Source organism: Buteo buteo, chromosome 10 (genome assembly GCF_964188355.1).
Source record: "Buteo buteo chromosome 10, bButBut1.hap1.1, whole genome shotgun sequence".
Classification (NCBI taxonomy): domain Eukaryota; kingdom Metazoa; phylum Chordata; class Aves; order Accipitriformes; family Accipitridae; genus Buteo; species Buteo buteo.
Window position 1 is genome coordinate 2,540,319 of NC_134180.1, and position 17,028 is coordinate 2,557,346.

The 17,028-nt window shown below is 39.1% G+C and overlaps 1 protein-coding gene across 5 annotated transcripts in view; it reads left to right on the forward strand.

The window, feature by feature from the left end:
- The window catches only part of CPAMD8 (C3 and PZP like alpha-2-macroglobulin domain containing 8), a 67,745-nt gene that overhangs the window by 32,601 nt on the left and 18,116 nt on the right, over window positions 1-17,028 (forward strand). For all 5 annotated transcript variants that reach the window (XR_012651935.1, XM_075037965.1, XM_075037961.1 and 2 more), the window contains 15 exons: window positions 231-384; window positions 981-1,123; window positions 1,602-1,653; window positions 2,337-2,635; window positions 3,059-3,284; window positions 3,842-4,018; window positions 6,827-6,908; window positions 8,444-8,600; window positions 9,072-9,146; window positions 11,175-11,340; window positions 11,894-11,980; window positions 12,912-13,048; window positions 13,427-13,582; window positions 13,982-14,044; window positions 14,425-14,663. Coding sequence is in view for 4 of the 5 variants with exons in the window: in XM_075037965.1 (XP_074894066.1) it covers window positions 231-384; window positions 981-1,123; window positions 1,602-1,653; window positions 2,337-2,635; window positions 3,059-3,284; window positions 3,842-4,018; window positions 6,827-6,908; window positions 8,444-8,600; window positions 9,072-9,146; window positions 11,175-11,340; window positions 11,894-11,980; window positions 12,912-13,048; window positions 13,427-13,582; window positions 13,982-14,044; window positions 14,425-14,663 (2,213 nt within the window). In the remaining variant the exon portion in view is untranslated. The remainder of the gene's footprint in view (window positions 1-230; window positions 385-980; window positions 1,124-1,601; window positions 1,654-2,336; window positions 2,636-3,058; window positions 3,285-3,841; window positions 4,019-6,826; window positions 6,909-8,443; window positions 8,601-9,071; window positions 9,147-11,174; window positions 11,341-11,893; window positions 11,981-12,911; window positions 13,049-13,426; window positions 13,583-13,981; window positions 14,045-14,424; window positions 14,664-17,028) is intronic.

A 17,028-nucleotide genomic window follows, 5' to 3' on the forward strand; every position in this document is an offset into this window, starting at 1 on the left:
CTCAAACTCATTATCTGTCTAGCTCCAGTAGTATCGTTCTGAACTACCTGGAGAATTGCTGAGCTGAAAGTAATGCTGTCAGTCAAATATATTACTAGAAGGTTTGAAGAGTGAATAATCTGTGCGTAGTATGATTTTATTAAGCATTTTGTGCTTCTCAGATTTTGCACATATGTCAGTTGGTTTTGCAGCTGAAATTTGCAATAAATGGCATTCAAAAATTTTCACAGGTCCATGTGAAGATTTCTGTTCCAAAAGGCATAAAGTTTGTTGGGCATCCTGGGAAACACCATCTGACAAGAAAGAAGTGCGTTGCCCCTGGGGAAGCTAAACCCACCTCTATCGTTTTGTCCTTCAATGAGCTTGGACTGAGCAACATCACTGGTAGTATAGAAATAAAAATAGCTTGCTGCTTGAGGGAGTTTTACAAGTGTTTCTTTTTATTCCTTTTTCAGAAGAAAATTCTTATTTCCCTAGTACCCCAAAGTGGAATCATTCATTCCACTTGCTGCCAACTTAGCTTTTCAACCTCATTTGTTTCTGAGAAACAGATTCTATAGCTATAATGCACTGAAGAGGCTGTATGAACAAACTTCAGGAGATTCCCTGGTTGTCAGTTTTCCTGTTGTGTGATATGTGGTCATAAGGTTTGGACCTGTTATATCTCCCCGAAGAGATCAGTGGAAATTTTTAAATAAGAGAATAAGAACAAATTCTGTACAACTCTCAAGCAAATAATCACAGTAATTGTGCAACACTGGAAACTAGGAAAGAGTTTTTTTGCCCCATGACTGTTCAAATATTGTCTAGTTTTAGATGTGACTGTTCAATACAGAATGAAGGTAATATGAGCGAGCTGTAATTACAAAACACTTGAGGTATTGTTAATCAACTGTATCTAACTAGTTTAGATCTTCACTTGAACTCCTGAAGATCTTCCTATCTCAAAATCTCTGCTTCTTTTCCATTCTGTTTCTTAGCAAAAGCTTTTGCTTATGGTGGAACTAATTGCTGTCAGGATGAGATGCAGACCTTAAAGAATGGCAAGCACTCAGAGGACAATTATATGGACAAAAGGACCCCAGTGGGAGTGGATTATGTTCGCAGTAGTGTTATTATTGAGGTAAGAAAATATGAATTAGTAATAATATAAAAATTATAAATGCTTGGGCAAATCATGAAAGCTTTTAGGTAGTTAATCAAATGTGAATAGGTTTATAAGAAACTTCAGGTTGATTTATGGTATGTTTACATGATTGGAAATAATTTTAGTGGTATGTGTACAGAAAGAGCCCATTTGATTCTGAGTTTGTGCTGGTGAATCTTCAGTACTGTTCAGAAGAAAAAGGGATAGAAATTTTATTAGATAAGCTTGTTCTGTTAATCTAAGAAATATGCTGTGATGTGAGATTTGCTAGTAGTGGTTAGCATACCTCTAGCTAACAGAATATAGTGTAATAACTTTTCAATAAAGGATATAAAACACTGTAAGCAGCAGAATATTATTTCTGTATTTTGTAAGTAAAATTGAATAGCTGTTACTGCTACTACTGCTACTCCAAGCACTGTATTTTTATGTATGAATTTCTGTCTTTATATAGCCAGAGGGACTGTCCAGAGAATACACCTATAGTGTGTTCTTCTGCCCAAATGGTAAGTTTATGATTTGAATGAGATATTAAGTTTGTTTGATTTAGTTATAGTAGAAACATGTGGCTTCATCTCATGGAAAAAAAAAATAAAAAAAAAATATCTTTGTTTCCATTTCTCTATGATTGATGAGTTATGGTGTGTAGGAGGAACTTTTGAATAAAGAGTCTTTCTTACCTGGCTGGCTAATTATGAATTTGCTTTAACTGCCCAAGTGATTTCTGGAAATGGCAATTAAATTCCTTTACTTTATGAAACAGTTTAAGTATTCAGCACTGTGGACAGTAACTGTGACTGTACTGTATTTTCAGTTGATGTTTTAAAATTCAGTTCTGGAATCAGTATGTCCATCCTGCCTGAGATTTGGATAGCTCAAAGTTGGCTCCAGTAGCTAAACAGAGATGCTTTTGACCACTACATCAGAACTGAAAAATCACTTACAGATTTCATAAGAAATCCAGCTAAGCAGTTTGAATTGAAGGATCTCCTATATTGGAAGGAGATATAAATAGGAAATGGGAAGAAAAATCCACATATACTTTTATAGTTTGTTTAAGAGAAGCTGGAAAAAACATGTACTTAGGAAAGGTCTGTTTGTTTAAATTTTAGTAGTTAGCTATGGGTTATTTTTGAAGTATGTGAGCTAAGCTCTAATTCTTACAATATTCCATTATTTTTCTGACTAGAGAAAATACACATTTCTACACCTAACAAATATGAGTACCAATACATGCAGAAACCTGCCCAGATGACGCACTTTGACATTGCTGTGAAAGCACACAATGATGCTCACCTGGCCTTGTCCTCTGGTCCACATGACATGGCAGAGATGACTGAGATTGTTATTGGTGGACATCAAAATACTAAAACGTGGATTTCCATAAGCAAAATGGGTGAGCCAGTGGCCAGCAGAGACACAGGTGGTATCCTCTCCTGGGATGAATTCCGCAGCTTCTGGATCAGCTGGAAAAATGGAATTATCCAGGTAGTGAGTTTATCTATGTAACGGTCTGGAAGTCTCTTGCTCTCTTAAATAGAGTTTGAGCACACATATGGCAGATTTTCATTAGGCTTGTTGTAGAAGGTGAAAGCTTTGTTCCTGTTGCTTTTTCCATATTAGGTCTTGAGCAGGCTGTTTTAATCAGAACATATCTGCTTGCCACATTATGTTCTCAGGACCTCAGTCTTTGATGTTTTTAGTGCTAAGTGTGATGAAAGCCTTGGATGTCAAGCCTGTGGAATTCTTATTAAGCTTCCTTGGATTGTTTTGTGGGTGGGAAAAAGAAATGTACTGGTCCTTCTACAATGTTCTCTGATGCACACATAAGTTACTAGATCCAAGGACACATGGCAGACTGACTTCATATATGTGGGTTCTTGGAACTGCATGATTTTTTGTTCCTTTCAGGTTGGCCATGGTACTCGGGTGCTAAATGAGTCTATTATTGTGGAGTGGACAGTCCCCAAACAGCTTGAGGTGAAGTACATTGGCTTTTCCACAGGCTGGGGGTCAATGGGAGAGTTTAAAATTTGGAGAAAAGAAGAGACTGATGAAAATCACAATGAAGCATTTACTCTTGGAGTTCCCCACAACATAATTCCAGGATCAGAAAGAGCTACGGCTTCAATAATAGGTATCAATTATGAGGAGGTATCACTAGGCACCAGTTATCAAATATGAAGAGATACTGCAGCTGTTACTTACTTGTGACCAGTATTTGAGTAATACACACCAGATAAAGTGGTTATAGGCAGTTACAAAGGTATATACTGCTTAATTCTGGGACAGATAATTTTTTTTATTTCGTCACTTGTTTGAACCCTGTTTGAGTTGACAGTGACTTAAAGTTGATACTATCTGAGGGCTTTGCAGAGGCACTGTCTGTTAGAATTCATGGTATTAATTTCATAATCTTTATGATCACAAATTGTGCTGTTCTAAACTAGTAATCTAAATTGGGAAGTTATGGCTAATCAAACTCTGAAATGTGAAATTTCTTTATTCCAGCACGAGCTTGAAGGGCTAAGACTTAACATTTGAAGGACTTCCATCTTATGATACAGTTTATTTAAGATGACTATGTGTAGCTAGTAGAAATTAGTGTAGTCAGATGGGTTTTAATCATAAGACATCAAAAGGAAGTAAAGCGTAATTCCTTAATGCTGAACATATTGCCTCTTTTTCAAACAGGAGATGTGATGGGTCCTACATTGAACAACTTGGACAATCTTTTGCGATTACCATTTGGATGTGGGGAGCAGAACATGATCCATTTTGCTCCTAATGTTTTTGTCCTGAAATATCTGCAGAAAACCAAACAACTTAGTCATGAGGTGGAGAGTGAAGCTACTGATTACCTTGTTCAAGGTAACTCATTACATTTACAATTTATAGAAGGAGAAAAGGCTTGTAAGTTGGAAGAAAGTTTTACTAGTGTCACATTGTCCTTTCTAATCAAGAGTATCCCAAGCGATGAGGAGTCATCGTTTCTTGTAGGATAATCTCACAGATTAACAGATTTTGATGGCAAGAAGTTTTCCCTTGATATGTATCCTGTTTCCCTTCAAGAACTCGTAGTTTAGATGCTTACTGATCTATATTTTTTTATCTTCTTTTTTTCTTAGGCAGCTTATTTCTATGTTTAAACATTTCAGAAAGTGAAGGAAAAATAAATTTAGTAAAAATCTGTATGTTTAGGTGTTTTGCCTTATCATAAACTGTCTTTCCAGTCCTTTAGTCACTACATGGCTCTTCTGATCTTTCTCTTTAACAGTATTTTCTTAGTAATGGTATACCCAAAATCAAAAGTTAGTATCCAAAGTAGTTAACTTAGGGCCATATAATGAAGGCTTTTATCTATCCTTTCAGTGTCCTATCCTATCTCACTAAACAGCTCAACGCAATCTATCTTTTTATGTGCTGTTTTTCTCAGCATTTGTTTGGGAAGAGCCACGTGCAAAATAGTTTTATAACTAAATACAATTCTCGGGACAAGTAAGAATTCAGAGATCATTAAAAACAAGAATGACCCAAAGGGACAAAGCTGTCTTGTGTATGAGTCAGACAATAGTCATGTCATGAAATCAGAGGTGACAAGATTAGGTGGTTCTCCTCTGAAAATATAAATATAAAATGTAATATGTAATATATTTCTTGTATTCAGCAGCAAAAGCCCAGTGCTGCTTCCTTTGCCTGGCTACAATCATTTCACTTGTAATTTTTTGTGCTTGCTGATAGCAATAAGACAAAGAGAGTTTTTTAATCGTTTGGGTCAGTGTTTCCTTTGCAATATCATTTGCTTTTGTTTCTTTTTATGAATCTGCAAACCAGGTTTTTGGCTCCAAACTCTGCCTGCTAATTAACCCTTACAGAAGAAATCCTCAAGACTTTTAAACTTTTCTGTGTTTATTGGAGCCCTGCCAAGTATAAGGTTTAGATGGGAAAGTCTGTTTGCTCACTCTAGAAGGCTTTTGTAACTTACTAAGCCAGAAAACTTTTTCATCACTTAGTCATCCATCATAGAAAGTGCTGATACCCAGCAATTCCCATATATTCCCTAATCTTTAGAAGTGGCCTGAGCTAAACTAGCCAGTAATTTTTCTACTTTCCCGCAATGCAGTTCTACCAAAGCAGGTGAACAGGTGAAAACTGGAAAGGTGAACCTCTCCAGTGAGTCCAAGCATCTAGAGGAGTGTTTAGAAAAAAGAAGATTTCAGAAGAGCAAGCAAGACATAAAGTCTGTGCCACTATCAACCTAGCAAGCAAAGAAGAATAAATGTAAGAGCAATGAAGCATAAGTCAACTCAAAATGAACATTCAAATAAAAGAACAGACAATATTATAAGACTGATATAAAACTACGAGTACTTAATTTGTCCATCTAACACACTGGAAATGAATACTTAGGAACCGTTTGAGAAGGAAGTGCTCAGTAGTAAATTGTATCTGAGGCCTATGTAGAAGAAAAGCAATCTCATTTAACATAACACCTATTGTTTGGAGGAAGAAAAAAAAATAATACTTATTACTTATTACTGTTACTTATGCTTTCTGCCACGTATATATCCCACAATTCCCAGAGACGTTTGTTTTTGCAACAAGAGCATCATTAATCTCTAGGGCTTTGCACCTCCCATTTTTCAAACCATTCTATCTGCATTCCCTATGAGCATTGGAAGGCTATGGAGCAACAGGAAAAAGTGTAGGAGTCACAGGCAGCCCTTACTCGGGGATTGTGGAGCTGCCTATATCTGGAGAGGTCAACAAACAAAGCTCGCCTCCAGAAATGAAAAAGTAATCCATTCCCATAAAAATATCATGCAATATATTAAATATAAAACATCTATTAATGTATCAGAGAATTAAGCAGGCACTAAATGTCTTTGACACAGTCTTCTTGCAGTTTTGATGTGTCTCCATATCAAATACCCATTCTGAAGGGTTTGATCCCAGTGGGCATTTAAGAGCTTTATCAAAGTGTGTATTCTGTATTCCTCAATATAGAGGCTTAGAGTGCTTTATTAGGATGAGCAGTTCATGGTTGTAAGACAAACAGGTTTGAGAAGCGAATTCTTTTCCTAATAGGAAGAGCAGTTTGACCATCTTTTTTTTTCAATCTCAAAAGACATTCTGGTAGAGAGGTCTTATCTTCAGCATTCAACTTGTTGATAATTGTTGTCTAAAACAAGCCTTATAAGACAGCCCTAGTAGCTAGGAAGTGTTCATATATGTTAAGATCACAGCTATTTTTGTCATGTTACACTAAGTTGTCCCAAAGAACAGCTTTGGAGAAAGGTCTGAATCCAGTTGTATCGTTATAGGAAAAAAATTTCATCTGCGTGGTACTTTCAGTAAAATGGAAGGAGAATGGCTGTATGCTTAAGTAAAAATCTTTCAATACTGCATCTTTTCAGAGAGGTATAAAACTTTTAACATTTCTAGTGGCCAAAATGCAGGAGTTGTAGTCTTACAGATGTTAGCCTGAATGGTTTTCTGAATAAGCTACAGCATACGTGCACAGAGCTGGCTCTATCACTCACAGCAAAATAAGAGATTGCTTTGGGCAGCAGAATCCCTTACACTAGTGCCAGATGGTCTGAGTCTTCATTCACTTTACATACTTGTTTTTCTCTGTGTGAGGATTTTGGACTCCCCCAGTTCTTTTGTGACTTCCAGGCTACCAGCGCCAGCTGACCTACAAGAGACAAGATGGTTCATACAGTGCTTTTGGCGAGAGGGATTCCTCGGGGAGTATGTGGTGAGTTGCTATTTAAAACAGAGATAGAAAATTCAGTGTTTGCTAAATGGGAAAAATACACAATTGGCAAGGAAAGAAGAGTAATTTTCTAGCTTCCATCATGGTATCGCACACAGTGGAGAATAGAAATAATACTCAATGACTATAGACTTATCGTTTCAATGCTGCTGAGTGTTCATACTATACTAGCATGCGTATTATAGATATTTCAAGACTCAGGGGCAGTTAAGGTAGTCATATCTACTAATATATCCAGGCTTTAGGCACAGAAGCTGTAGTTAAGGATCATATTTTGTCTACTGGAATTGGAGTAGCAATGTATGGGGCATTTAAGCACCTAATTGCTCTAGGGAATGGAGCTTTGCCTGAAGCATGTACTGAACAACTTGCTGTCTCTAGGAGTGGCAGAGGCGTCTAACAGGGTAGGGAAAAAAAAAACCCAACACCAAAACCAACCACAAAAACCCCAAAGGAGTCTTTCTCCCAAGTGCTTTATATCCCCTCACGGATGAAATGGTATGGATTTATGCCCTGAGAATTGAAGTGCCAGACCTTACAGAGTCAAACAATATGAGAGCCAGAAATTATGAAACTGAGAAATCAGCTCATCTCAGTAACGTCCCCCTTAGGAAACCATGGTCTTTACAGTTGTACGTTACATCACATTAGCATGTTAGTTGACTATAATATCTCGGATGTAGTAGATTGTCTTCATCCATTTGCTTGTGCTTCTCCATCTGCTCTGTATTTTGCTTTAAGCTGATTTTCTTCATGAACTCATCTGAGGGGAAGTACCACTTCTATGATGCTGCTGCCTCACTGTTTCTAAGATAGTAAACTTTTATCTCAGATCTGGCATCTCCCAGTCCCTAGATGTAAAATATGGTGACACAGAATTACTTAACACTTGAAAAATCCCCTGCCAGGCAGCATGCTTTCTACCCTCCCATTCCTCAGAGGCTTGTAAAATGAATGATTCAATCTCCCAAAGCTGGCCAGAGTTCACACTTGTTGCATGTAAGAGGTTTAGAATTCCAAAAACACTTCTCTTGCTTTCTTAAGTCTTAATTCTGTATAAAGTCTAACACAGCCTCAGACTTTAGCAATGGGTCTGGATATCTTTTTTTTTTTTTAAGTTAACAGTAGCAAAATTGGAAAATTTAGTCCTCTCTTTTCTTTACAAATAATTCCATATTTATAAGGATATTGATTCTTAACTCAAAAGCTTTAATAATGTGTGTAGTAGATGAGCACCTATAAAAGGGAACTGAACTTCAGAGTGTGTCATAACTAAGACAACTATATCTTCCAGTTATACTTTTCAATTTAATCTGTTGACCTTTAATCCTGCTCTTATCCAGAAGTTTGGACAGTGTTCAGGTGCTTTTATGTACTATTAATTTTTTTTAACAATATTTAGTGTTTCCCCAACAAGGTTTTTAAAATTTCTGCTTTCTAGGAAAGTTGTTTTCCCCGTACTGATACATTATTCTGAATTTGTTTTCTCAGTAAAGATGATAAATTCATATTTACAGGCTAACAGCTTTTGTCCTCAAGTCCTTTGCACAGTCTCGTGGGTTTATTTTCATTGACCCGAAAGAACTAACAGCTGCCAAAGACTGGATCATCCAGCATCAGAAAGAAGATGGTTCTTTTCCTGCTATGGGCAGGATACTAAATAAGGACATTCAGGTAAAAACTATACAGACTCAAAATCATGCAATAGGTGCATTTTTAAAGTTATTATCGAAGCATGAAGTGATGCAGTTTCTTATGCCTAATATGAGTATTGCATTTGAAAGGCTAGAATAGTGTAGGAAGAACCAGGAGAATTTTGGTAAAAAGTCATCTATCAATGTATCTGCGTGCTGTCCTGTTAGAATGGAAAGCAAGATGTCAAGTCTTGCAAAACACTTCAGAGTCATGTCTTGGAGTATGAAGTTATGTGCATTGAGTCTGTTCTCAGGCTATTGCTAGGGAAGGAAGCTACAATGTTGGGTCAGGTTCCTAAATTTTGTATTCCTTATGTGCAAAGGAAAAGTTCTGTGATGCCACAGCTTCTCTTACAGTTAAAACACATTCTTTGTCTTGCTTCAAGAGTCTTTTTATCCAGCGTCCTTTTCTCTAGTTTTCATCCAGTGGTTTGCGTTTGTTGTCCTCCAGGGTGGAATCCATGGTAAGATCTCCCTGACAGCTTATGTGGTTGCATCTCTTCTGGAAACAGGTGTAACTTCTGAGGTAACAAAAATTTAGCTAAAATAGCTCTCGTGTTCTACATATTCTAAAAATTCTCTCCATTTTTTTTTTAAACTTAATTTTACTGCTGTTCACTTTCAAAGTTCTGTGCTCACTAGAATGATAGCATCCAGGTAACAGAGGCTGTTGGAAAGCCTTGAGATTATTCTAAAGTTAAGGAATCTTGAAGTTATTCAAGGTGATCTCCCATCCTTCAGCCACCACCTCAAGGGTTATTCTACCAGAGCAAAACTCTTCCCTGCAACCCCATCCCCCAACCTCTCCCAAAAATAGCTGCAAAAAATGTTTTCTGTCTTGCAATTTCAAGGTGTGATTGCAGCCTATGCAGATACTGTTAGTTTGCCTATATATACTCAAAAAAACTTTAACTAGCTAGCTTAGTGCTAACAGCAGATTAACTAGGGCTGCATAGGCTTTGGGGATCCAGAAAACTTTTGCGGCTGCCTTTTGCTACAGTGGCCAAAATGCTACTGCTATTAGATTACAGTATCTTTGGAGAGCTGCGCTCCTGTAATGTGCTGGATTGAGGACTCTGGAGAAAAATGTTTCTCTTCTTTGTAATGAGACAGAACAGGAACACTACAGAAAAAAATAAAAGCTACATAGGAACATGCAATTACGCTGGATAATTTTTGAAGGAGGGAAAAAAAGAATCGCTTCCAGTACCACTGGCGTTTTAAAGATTCTTTCTTAAAACTCATGGTACAAACAGTGCTCCTCTGCTCTGTTGTATTTTTGCCTGCATGCCATTTCACTAGAATGGAGGTGGTCAGGTAACATCACATTAAACGTTCCCACTAACTGACTGGGAAGATGTCCACTTGCAGATGTGCTGAACAAGTCATGAATACAGTTCTTCACTTGCTCTTCAACAGCCAAGGGAAAGAGTGGTGGTGGGCAAATAGGTCTGTACAGGTAGAACTGGAAAATTAAAACAGGAGGTGTAGTGGATGTTGCAGCATGTCTTGGTAATCTGTACTCAGACAAAAGGATTGCCCATTCAGGCAGTCCATTTCAACCCAGTGAGTTTATGGAGACTTTGAAACAGCCAGTGCAAACAGCAGTATCTATTCAGAAATTCTGTGATAATCTCAGCACTTCTGATGGCATCCCTGTAGAGCTTGAAGAGTGAGACCATGCTGCTGCTGCAAGCAGAAACCCCCTAACCCCCAGTTCTTGTTGGAGCGGAAGGCCTTCAACCTTATTAAAAATTAAAAAAAAAAAAAAAGAAATTAGAAAATCCTCCAATGCTCATAGAGTAACTTTCTGCCTCCCTGTCAGCGGTGTCCCCCCTCTGAGAAGTGATGTGATGTTCTCCCTGGGCTGCTGTGTGTCAAGACAGCCCTAGCATTTTTATTTGCTGGAAGTGCAGTTTATGTGGATCTAATAGTTTTCCTAGAGGAGATTTGCAAGTGTTACTAACGATCTTAGCTAGGAAATGAGGAAGGGGAAGGTTAGTGCCACAGGGAAATCAAAGGAAACCAAATTACATCAAGTCCAATTAAATTGTTTCTATAAATTATCAGAGCCACGTTCCTACATGGTGAGGTCATTGAGGGAGTTAATAAAACATGTTTGTTGGCTGCAGGGACCCCTGGGAACCTTGGCCTTTATTATCCTCTGGCGTCTGCTAGACGCTCCAGAGTGTCAGGAACACAATCAAACATACAGTAGAGAGCTCGCTTCTGCTCTGTTCATCTGCTGCCTTGCAGGGGCATGAAATTTCTTCAGCTTTAGGGAGGAATAAATGTTTCTCAGTGTTAGTCTAGATCATTCTTGCTATGCTATTTGCTCCTTTTTTTGAATTTGTGATGCATGGCTTTTCTTAGGGAAAGGAAACTGTTAGTGTCATTCTGCAGAGAGCAAAATGCATCTTTCCTAGCTGGGTTTTTTTTGTGTGTTGGTTTTTTTTTTTTTTTTAATGGACATAAAGCAATGAGAAATAAAGTTATTCTAATTTCTGAGATACAGAGGCTGGTAATCTGTCTGGGCTCTTTCCCCTAAATATAGGAAGAAAGAACAGCTGTTGACAAAGCAAAACACTTCTTAGAGTCCAACTTGTATTCAGCAGAAGATCCCTACACTACTGCCTTGACTGCATATGCCCTGACACTGCTACACAGTCCTTCTGCTGCTGTGACGCTGCGGAAAATGAACAGCATGGCTATTACACAAGGTACTGTGCTCCTGGGTCCAATCTGGCAAGTCCCTGAACTGGCAATCCTCTTATAGGAACAAGCAAATAGCCCTTGCAACTTGAATGATATATTTGAGTTACTAGAGAGGATAGAGCCTGTGAGATGAGGTCTTCCTCACAGTACCATTTGACTTTGTAAGGCAAGAAGAGTTTTCCTGATTCTCTGTAAAGAGGGCTGAGTACCTTAGTTCCACACATGCAGGAAGGAAGGCAAGTGTACCAGAGGCTCTGCAGTGCCTTTCCTGTCAATATGACAGAGTTTGCCTTGTAACACGTCATATTCCCTGATGGTGTATTTTGATCCAAAATCCAAGAATTACCTAATTTGTCATGTTGAGCCGTCTTTATAATTGCAAAGGGGGAGCCTCTTGCCCAGGGGATGCTTGTCTAAAAGGAGGGACAGTGCAGTTCAGGCCGTGAATCTGTTCTTTGAGTCAATGCAAAAGTAGAATTTGATTCTTCCCATATACAGAGGCTTAGCTGCAGTCCTGCTGAAAATAACATTACATATTCCACTGTCCTATTTTTCTAGATGGCTTTACACACTGGAGCTTGACGGGAACTCTTGTTACTGATGAAGATACCTTCATGGGATTTAACGATGGTCTCTCTCAGTCAGGTACTTGTACTGCAAAGACAGAGATAAGGGAATGGGCTGCAACAGCAGGCCATTGACTGTGTGTATTCTAGTGAATTCCTGATATCATACAAGGTATTCTGAAAATGGCAGTCAGTCAGGACAGGGTCTGGATGAAATGAGAGCTCATAAAAGGCAGGTAACATGCTGAAAGTGCTGGTTAAGAGCAAATGAGAGACAGAGCTAGATGTGATCAAGACAGGACTGTCTTTTCAGCCCCCGCTATCTCACTATTTTTAAGTCCAGTTTTATAAAGACAGCGAGTGATACAGAAGAGTGAAAGCCATATGGGATTCCATCAGGGAGGAATCACTTGAAATGGAAATCTGAGAGAAGTCAAATACATGTAATTTTAGAGCTGTTTAGCTTGTATTTTCAAATGGACCTAAGGTAGGGATTGTATACCCAGCTTTTATTGCCAGTCACTGGCATTTCAGCTGATTTCCTAGACTTTAACTATCAAAGCCACAACAACAGTGAATGATGTTATAATTTTCAAGTCACTTAAAGCCACTGATTCTTCTAATATAATGTAGGTGCACCAATGTTCAGGAGGGATCTAACTGGATGTTGTAAGAAAATCTCTAGGACAGGAATACAGTATTGGGAGCAGCAAAGTAGAACTGGAGTGGGAGAGAAATTCCTTATGGGATACAATCAAGTAGAAAGGAGGTTATCTATTGTGTGAAGGAAAGAGCTTATGTTGGAAGCAGAGATGTCTTTGGAAGGTGATGCATCTTGGGTGCAGACTTCTTTTAACTTCACTTTTCTCTTCATGTGTTTACTTCTACAGGGTCTTAACTTTTTTTTTATTTTTCAGTCAATGAATATTCATAGAACTATCTCTAGACCTGCCCAGATTCTCACTTCTAGATGGTATTTTGATTTTTACTTTTTCACCCCTCTTTTTCAGTTGTTTCTGCAGAAGTGGAAATGACATCTTATGCCCTTTTGACGTACACACTCCTAGGAGATGTGGCCTCTGCGCTCCCAGTAGTAAAATGGCTTTCACAGCAAAGGAACGCACTTGGAGGATTCTCATCTACTCAGGTGGGCTGCCTCCAAAGAAGGTAGCTTCAATGCATGCATAATCAATTGTAGAAATCAATTGATTCAGGAATGGTTAACACAGAGTTTCTGTCTAGAGTCCAGACAAAAACTGTCTGTATCCTGGTAAGAAGAAAACCTTTCTGGTGCTCTTTACTGCTTTCTTCTCGGACTGATAATTTGGAAGGAACCTAGACTTTGTCTTTACAGATGCCTTTGACAGCAAAAGTGAACAAAACCTAGTGTTTCTTTTGCTATCTGAAATAATAAGGAAGATTCTGCTACCAGAAGCTGATGATTGTACAGCATGGTGCTTGTTTGTAAGTTTAATGTGCTCCTGTATTCCTCACTATTCTGATCTCTACCTCTTCTGATCCGTAGGACACATGTGTAGCCCTGCAGGCTCTGGCTGAATATGCTATCCTTTCTTATGTTGGAGGAGTCAACCTTACTATTTCCTTGGCTTCTACTAATCTAGATTACCAGGAGACATTTGAGCTTAACAAGATGAATAAAAAAGTCCTCCAGACTGCAGTGGTAGGTGGCTTTGTGTTTATGTAGCCAATTTTTTAAAGTGATCCATGTGAGCTGTGTTCTGAATGACAACTCAGGTAAGTTCAGTAGTGGGAAAAGCACAAGTTAAACACTGAGATCTTGGGACTTTCTGGGGTTTTATGGCTGGGTTCTGATGTGAAGGAGACAGCACTCAAAGTTAAATGCATTTTTACCATAACTAATGCCTGATGCTTATTTTATGCTGCTGCTTGGTTCTACCATTGTTAAATGCAGGTGGCTGAAAAGAGTGAGCCCTGCTAACTTCAATTCTGCAGTCTCCTCTATAACTGGAAAGATATTTTGTACAGAATAAAGCTAAAATTGATATTTGTTTCCATTCTGAGTGCCATGTCTCGTGTCTTAACTGTGGATTCTCCTCAGATCCCCAGTATTCCAACGGGGCTGTTTGTGAGTGCCAAAGGTGAAGGCTGCTGTCTGATGCAGGTAAAGTTGCTACGGGGCTGGAGAAAGTTTGTGAGCAGATGGTCTCTAAACTCACAGTCTGTTTGCTACTTTTTTTAATCCCAGTTTGCTATGAGGAAGGAATTACGCTTTGAATTTCTCTCAAAGTAGTTGCATAACGTGGTGTTGCTTTAATTCATAGAAGTAAATGTGATTGTACTAGGGTGAATCTGCTCTGGTACAGCTTTACCTATATATAACTGTGTTGTAAAGCCTCTATTGCCTCTGTGCCCACCATTACCTCTCTCTGAAGAGATCTGGTGTTTATGCTGGTCTTTAGGGAACATCTGTAGATGCTGTGAAACGTTGGGTTCTAATAAACTGCCCTAATTTGTTTTGGTTTTCCCCCCTTTCTGCTGCAGATTGATGTCACTTACAACGTACCTGATCCTATTGCCAAACCAGCTTTCCAGCTCCTGGTTAACCTGAAAGAGCCAAAGTCAGAGCAGCATCTTCAAGCTCCAAATCTCCTGCGGTCTATCTCTCCAGATGAGAATCGCTCTGAAGCCTTGCACAGAGAGAGGGCACTGGTGGATGATGATGACCCAGCTTCAGATCAGGACCATCGGGAATACAAAGTCATACTGGAGACGTGCACTAGGTAGGAAATGCCAGTCTGCATCATGTCCTGCCTGTTTCTCAAAGACCCTCTTGTTTGCTGATCAGCACATCTATACTGATACATTCATTGATACAGGAAAAATATCAAATTCTTTCTGCACTGTCCGTATCTCAAACAGCATAAGATAGAACACCTCACATGCAGATTGCAGAATTTTAACCATAATTGTGGGTTGTAGGACAGAGTTATTGCATGGACATCCACAGCACTGTCTGCTGGCATTAATAAGTTTAGTACTAAGTGTATGTCAAAGGTAGAGAAACAAGAACAAAATTTACTAAGAGGGCAACACCTTGGGTTTTTATCATTAAGTTTCATTATTGCCCCTCCAAACCCTGAAGAAGACAAATTGAATGTCCTTTGCTTGTATCAGGAGGAAAATAAAAAGTTCTGGATTATTTTCTAGGTCTTCAATAACAGACTTTCCTTAAAGCCTAAAAGAGCTAGGTAATTTCAACTGGTTAACTAATATCTTAAAAATGTCAATAGTTTTATAAATATTATTGACTTGACTTTAAAGTTTGAGTTGCTTATTCTTCAGTTCTGGATACCAAAAACCTAACAGAAGATGCTTGTTGCCATGGTATGAATTTGGAATCTATGGTAAAGGCACAATATATGCAGTTATTTGTTAATAAGCTCTCTAAAGCTCATTGCTTATCTCCTTGTTCCATATAAAGAAATTTAAAATAATTTTTAAAGATGGCATGATACTAAAGTCCCAGAAGTTTCATTTCTAGCTCTCAAAGCACTTTGCAAAGTCATTAGCAGTTCCATCTCATTCTGTAGATTGGGAAACTCAAGATAGTAGGAGAAAACAGCTTGCCTATAGACAAACAGCAGCAAGAATAGTTTCTGACCTGTATTCAATTCACTTGCATGTTCTGCTTAAACATGTTAGTACTGCTGCAGTTATCAGGAATTGCTGATCTCTTTACAAAATGTTTTGATTTTTAAGGAGGTTGTTGGAAAGTTGGCCCAAAAGAGGGAAAGCTACAACCACAGTAAATAAGGAGGGCTTACAGCATCCTACTATATACCAGAAGAAGCCATTCCCAAGAAATTCATAACTAACCTGCATATTTGTGACCAGGAGCATGGCAGGTGGTAGGGCTACAGCTTCACTGAACTCAAACAGCAGAAGTCAAGTGAACAGCTCAGATGCAATTCATGGAAATGGAAAACTTTCGCTCCCCCATCAGTTTCTGTCTCCTTCCTTCCTGCAGAGGCAAAACCATACAGTGACTACAGTCCTGAAAACAGTCGCAGTGACTCCAGGCAAAGCTGAGATCTTGTTATCTCTGTCAACACACTTGCCCCTTGCTCGCATGGCCATGTTGCTGGCAGATGCATTGCCTCTGATTGCCACAAGCCTGTGAAATCCTGGGCCAGGCATTGTTTGGACTAGTTGAATTCTTCCTCCCTCCAGTAACAACAGCCAGTGACGAGCAACTCAAACTCATCATCCAAAAGTTTGCTAGGGTTGGTCTGGCTGTATATAACACAATATCCCTTTCTCAACCTCTTCTCCCCCCGCCTAAGCACTGCAGCTTGTATTGGGGACGTAGGCTTGTAAAGTCTTGTCAGTCCCTTGAAGATGCCTGTAACTAAGGAGGCTGCCCTGCATCAACACAACCTTTCTGTTTTTATTTCTGAAACTTCTGCCCTGGGAATTGCTGGAACAAAGACAGAAATTTGAGAGGAAGCCCAGTCCACGGAGATTGATTGCTTGGAAAGAAAACAAAAGCTTTCCTCCCCTTCTTCCTGTAATGATGCTCCTTTAACTCCTTCATCATCTTATTTAGGCAATGCGAGTAGAGGAGTGCATCTAAGGATGACAATTGAAATATTTTGAGCTGGGGGTGTTCTTCAGAATGTAATTAAGTGTTGTCAGGCTCAGTGAAGTCCTTGGGGCGCTTTCGAGGAGTTAGGGAGAACACAGTGTGGGAAGTAGAGGGCTATGATATATAACAGAAGATGGGAAAAATGCAAGTAAAGGGATACCGTAGGATTTTTTAGGGAGTATGGTGCATGGAATTAGATTGGGATTAACAAGGCTTAACGTCTCTGGGAGACTGTCAGCCCTGAACTGTCTTAGGCAGAGCCAACTGGATCTGTCCGCAGACCATCTCACACTACTGTGGGCGTATGAGCTGGGCTGTGGCATTACATCCAGGTTGGCTCTGTGCAGTGTTTCAGCAAACTCACACACCCACCCTAGCTGTGGAGGTCTCTATAGAGACACCTCCAAGTAGCCTTGCAGGAGCCAGTTCAAATCTGGCAAATTTTGTCCTGGAAGCTGTGTACTGTGTTTTCTAGTGCTGGGCATGAGCTAATAAGCCCT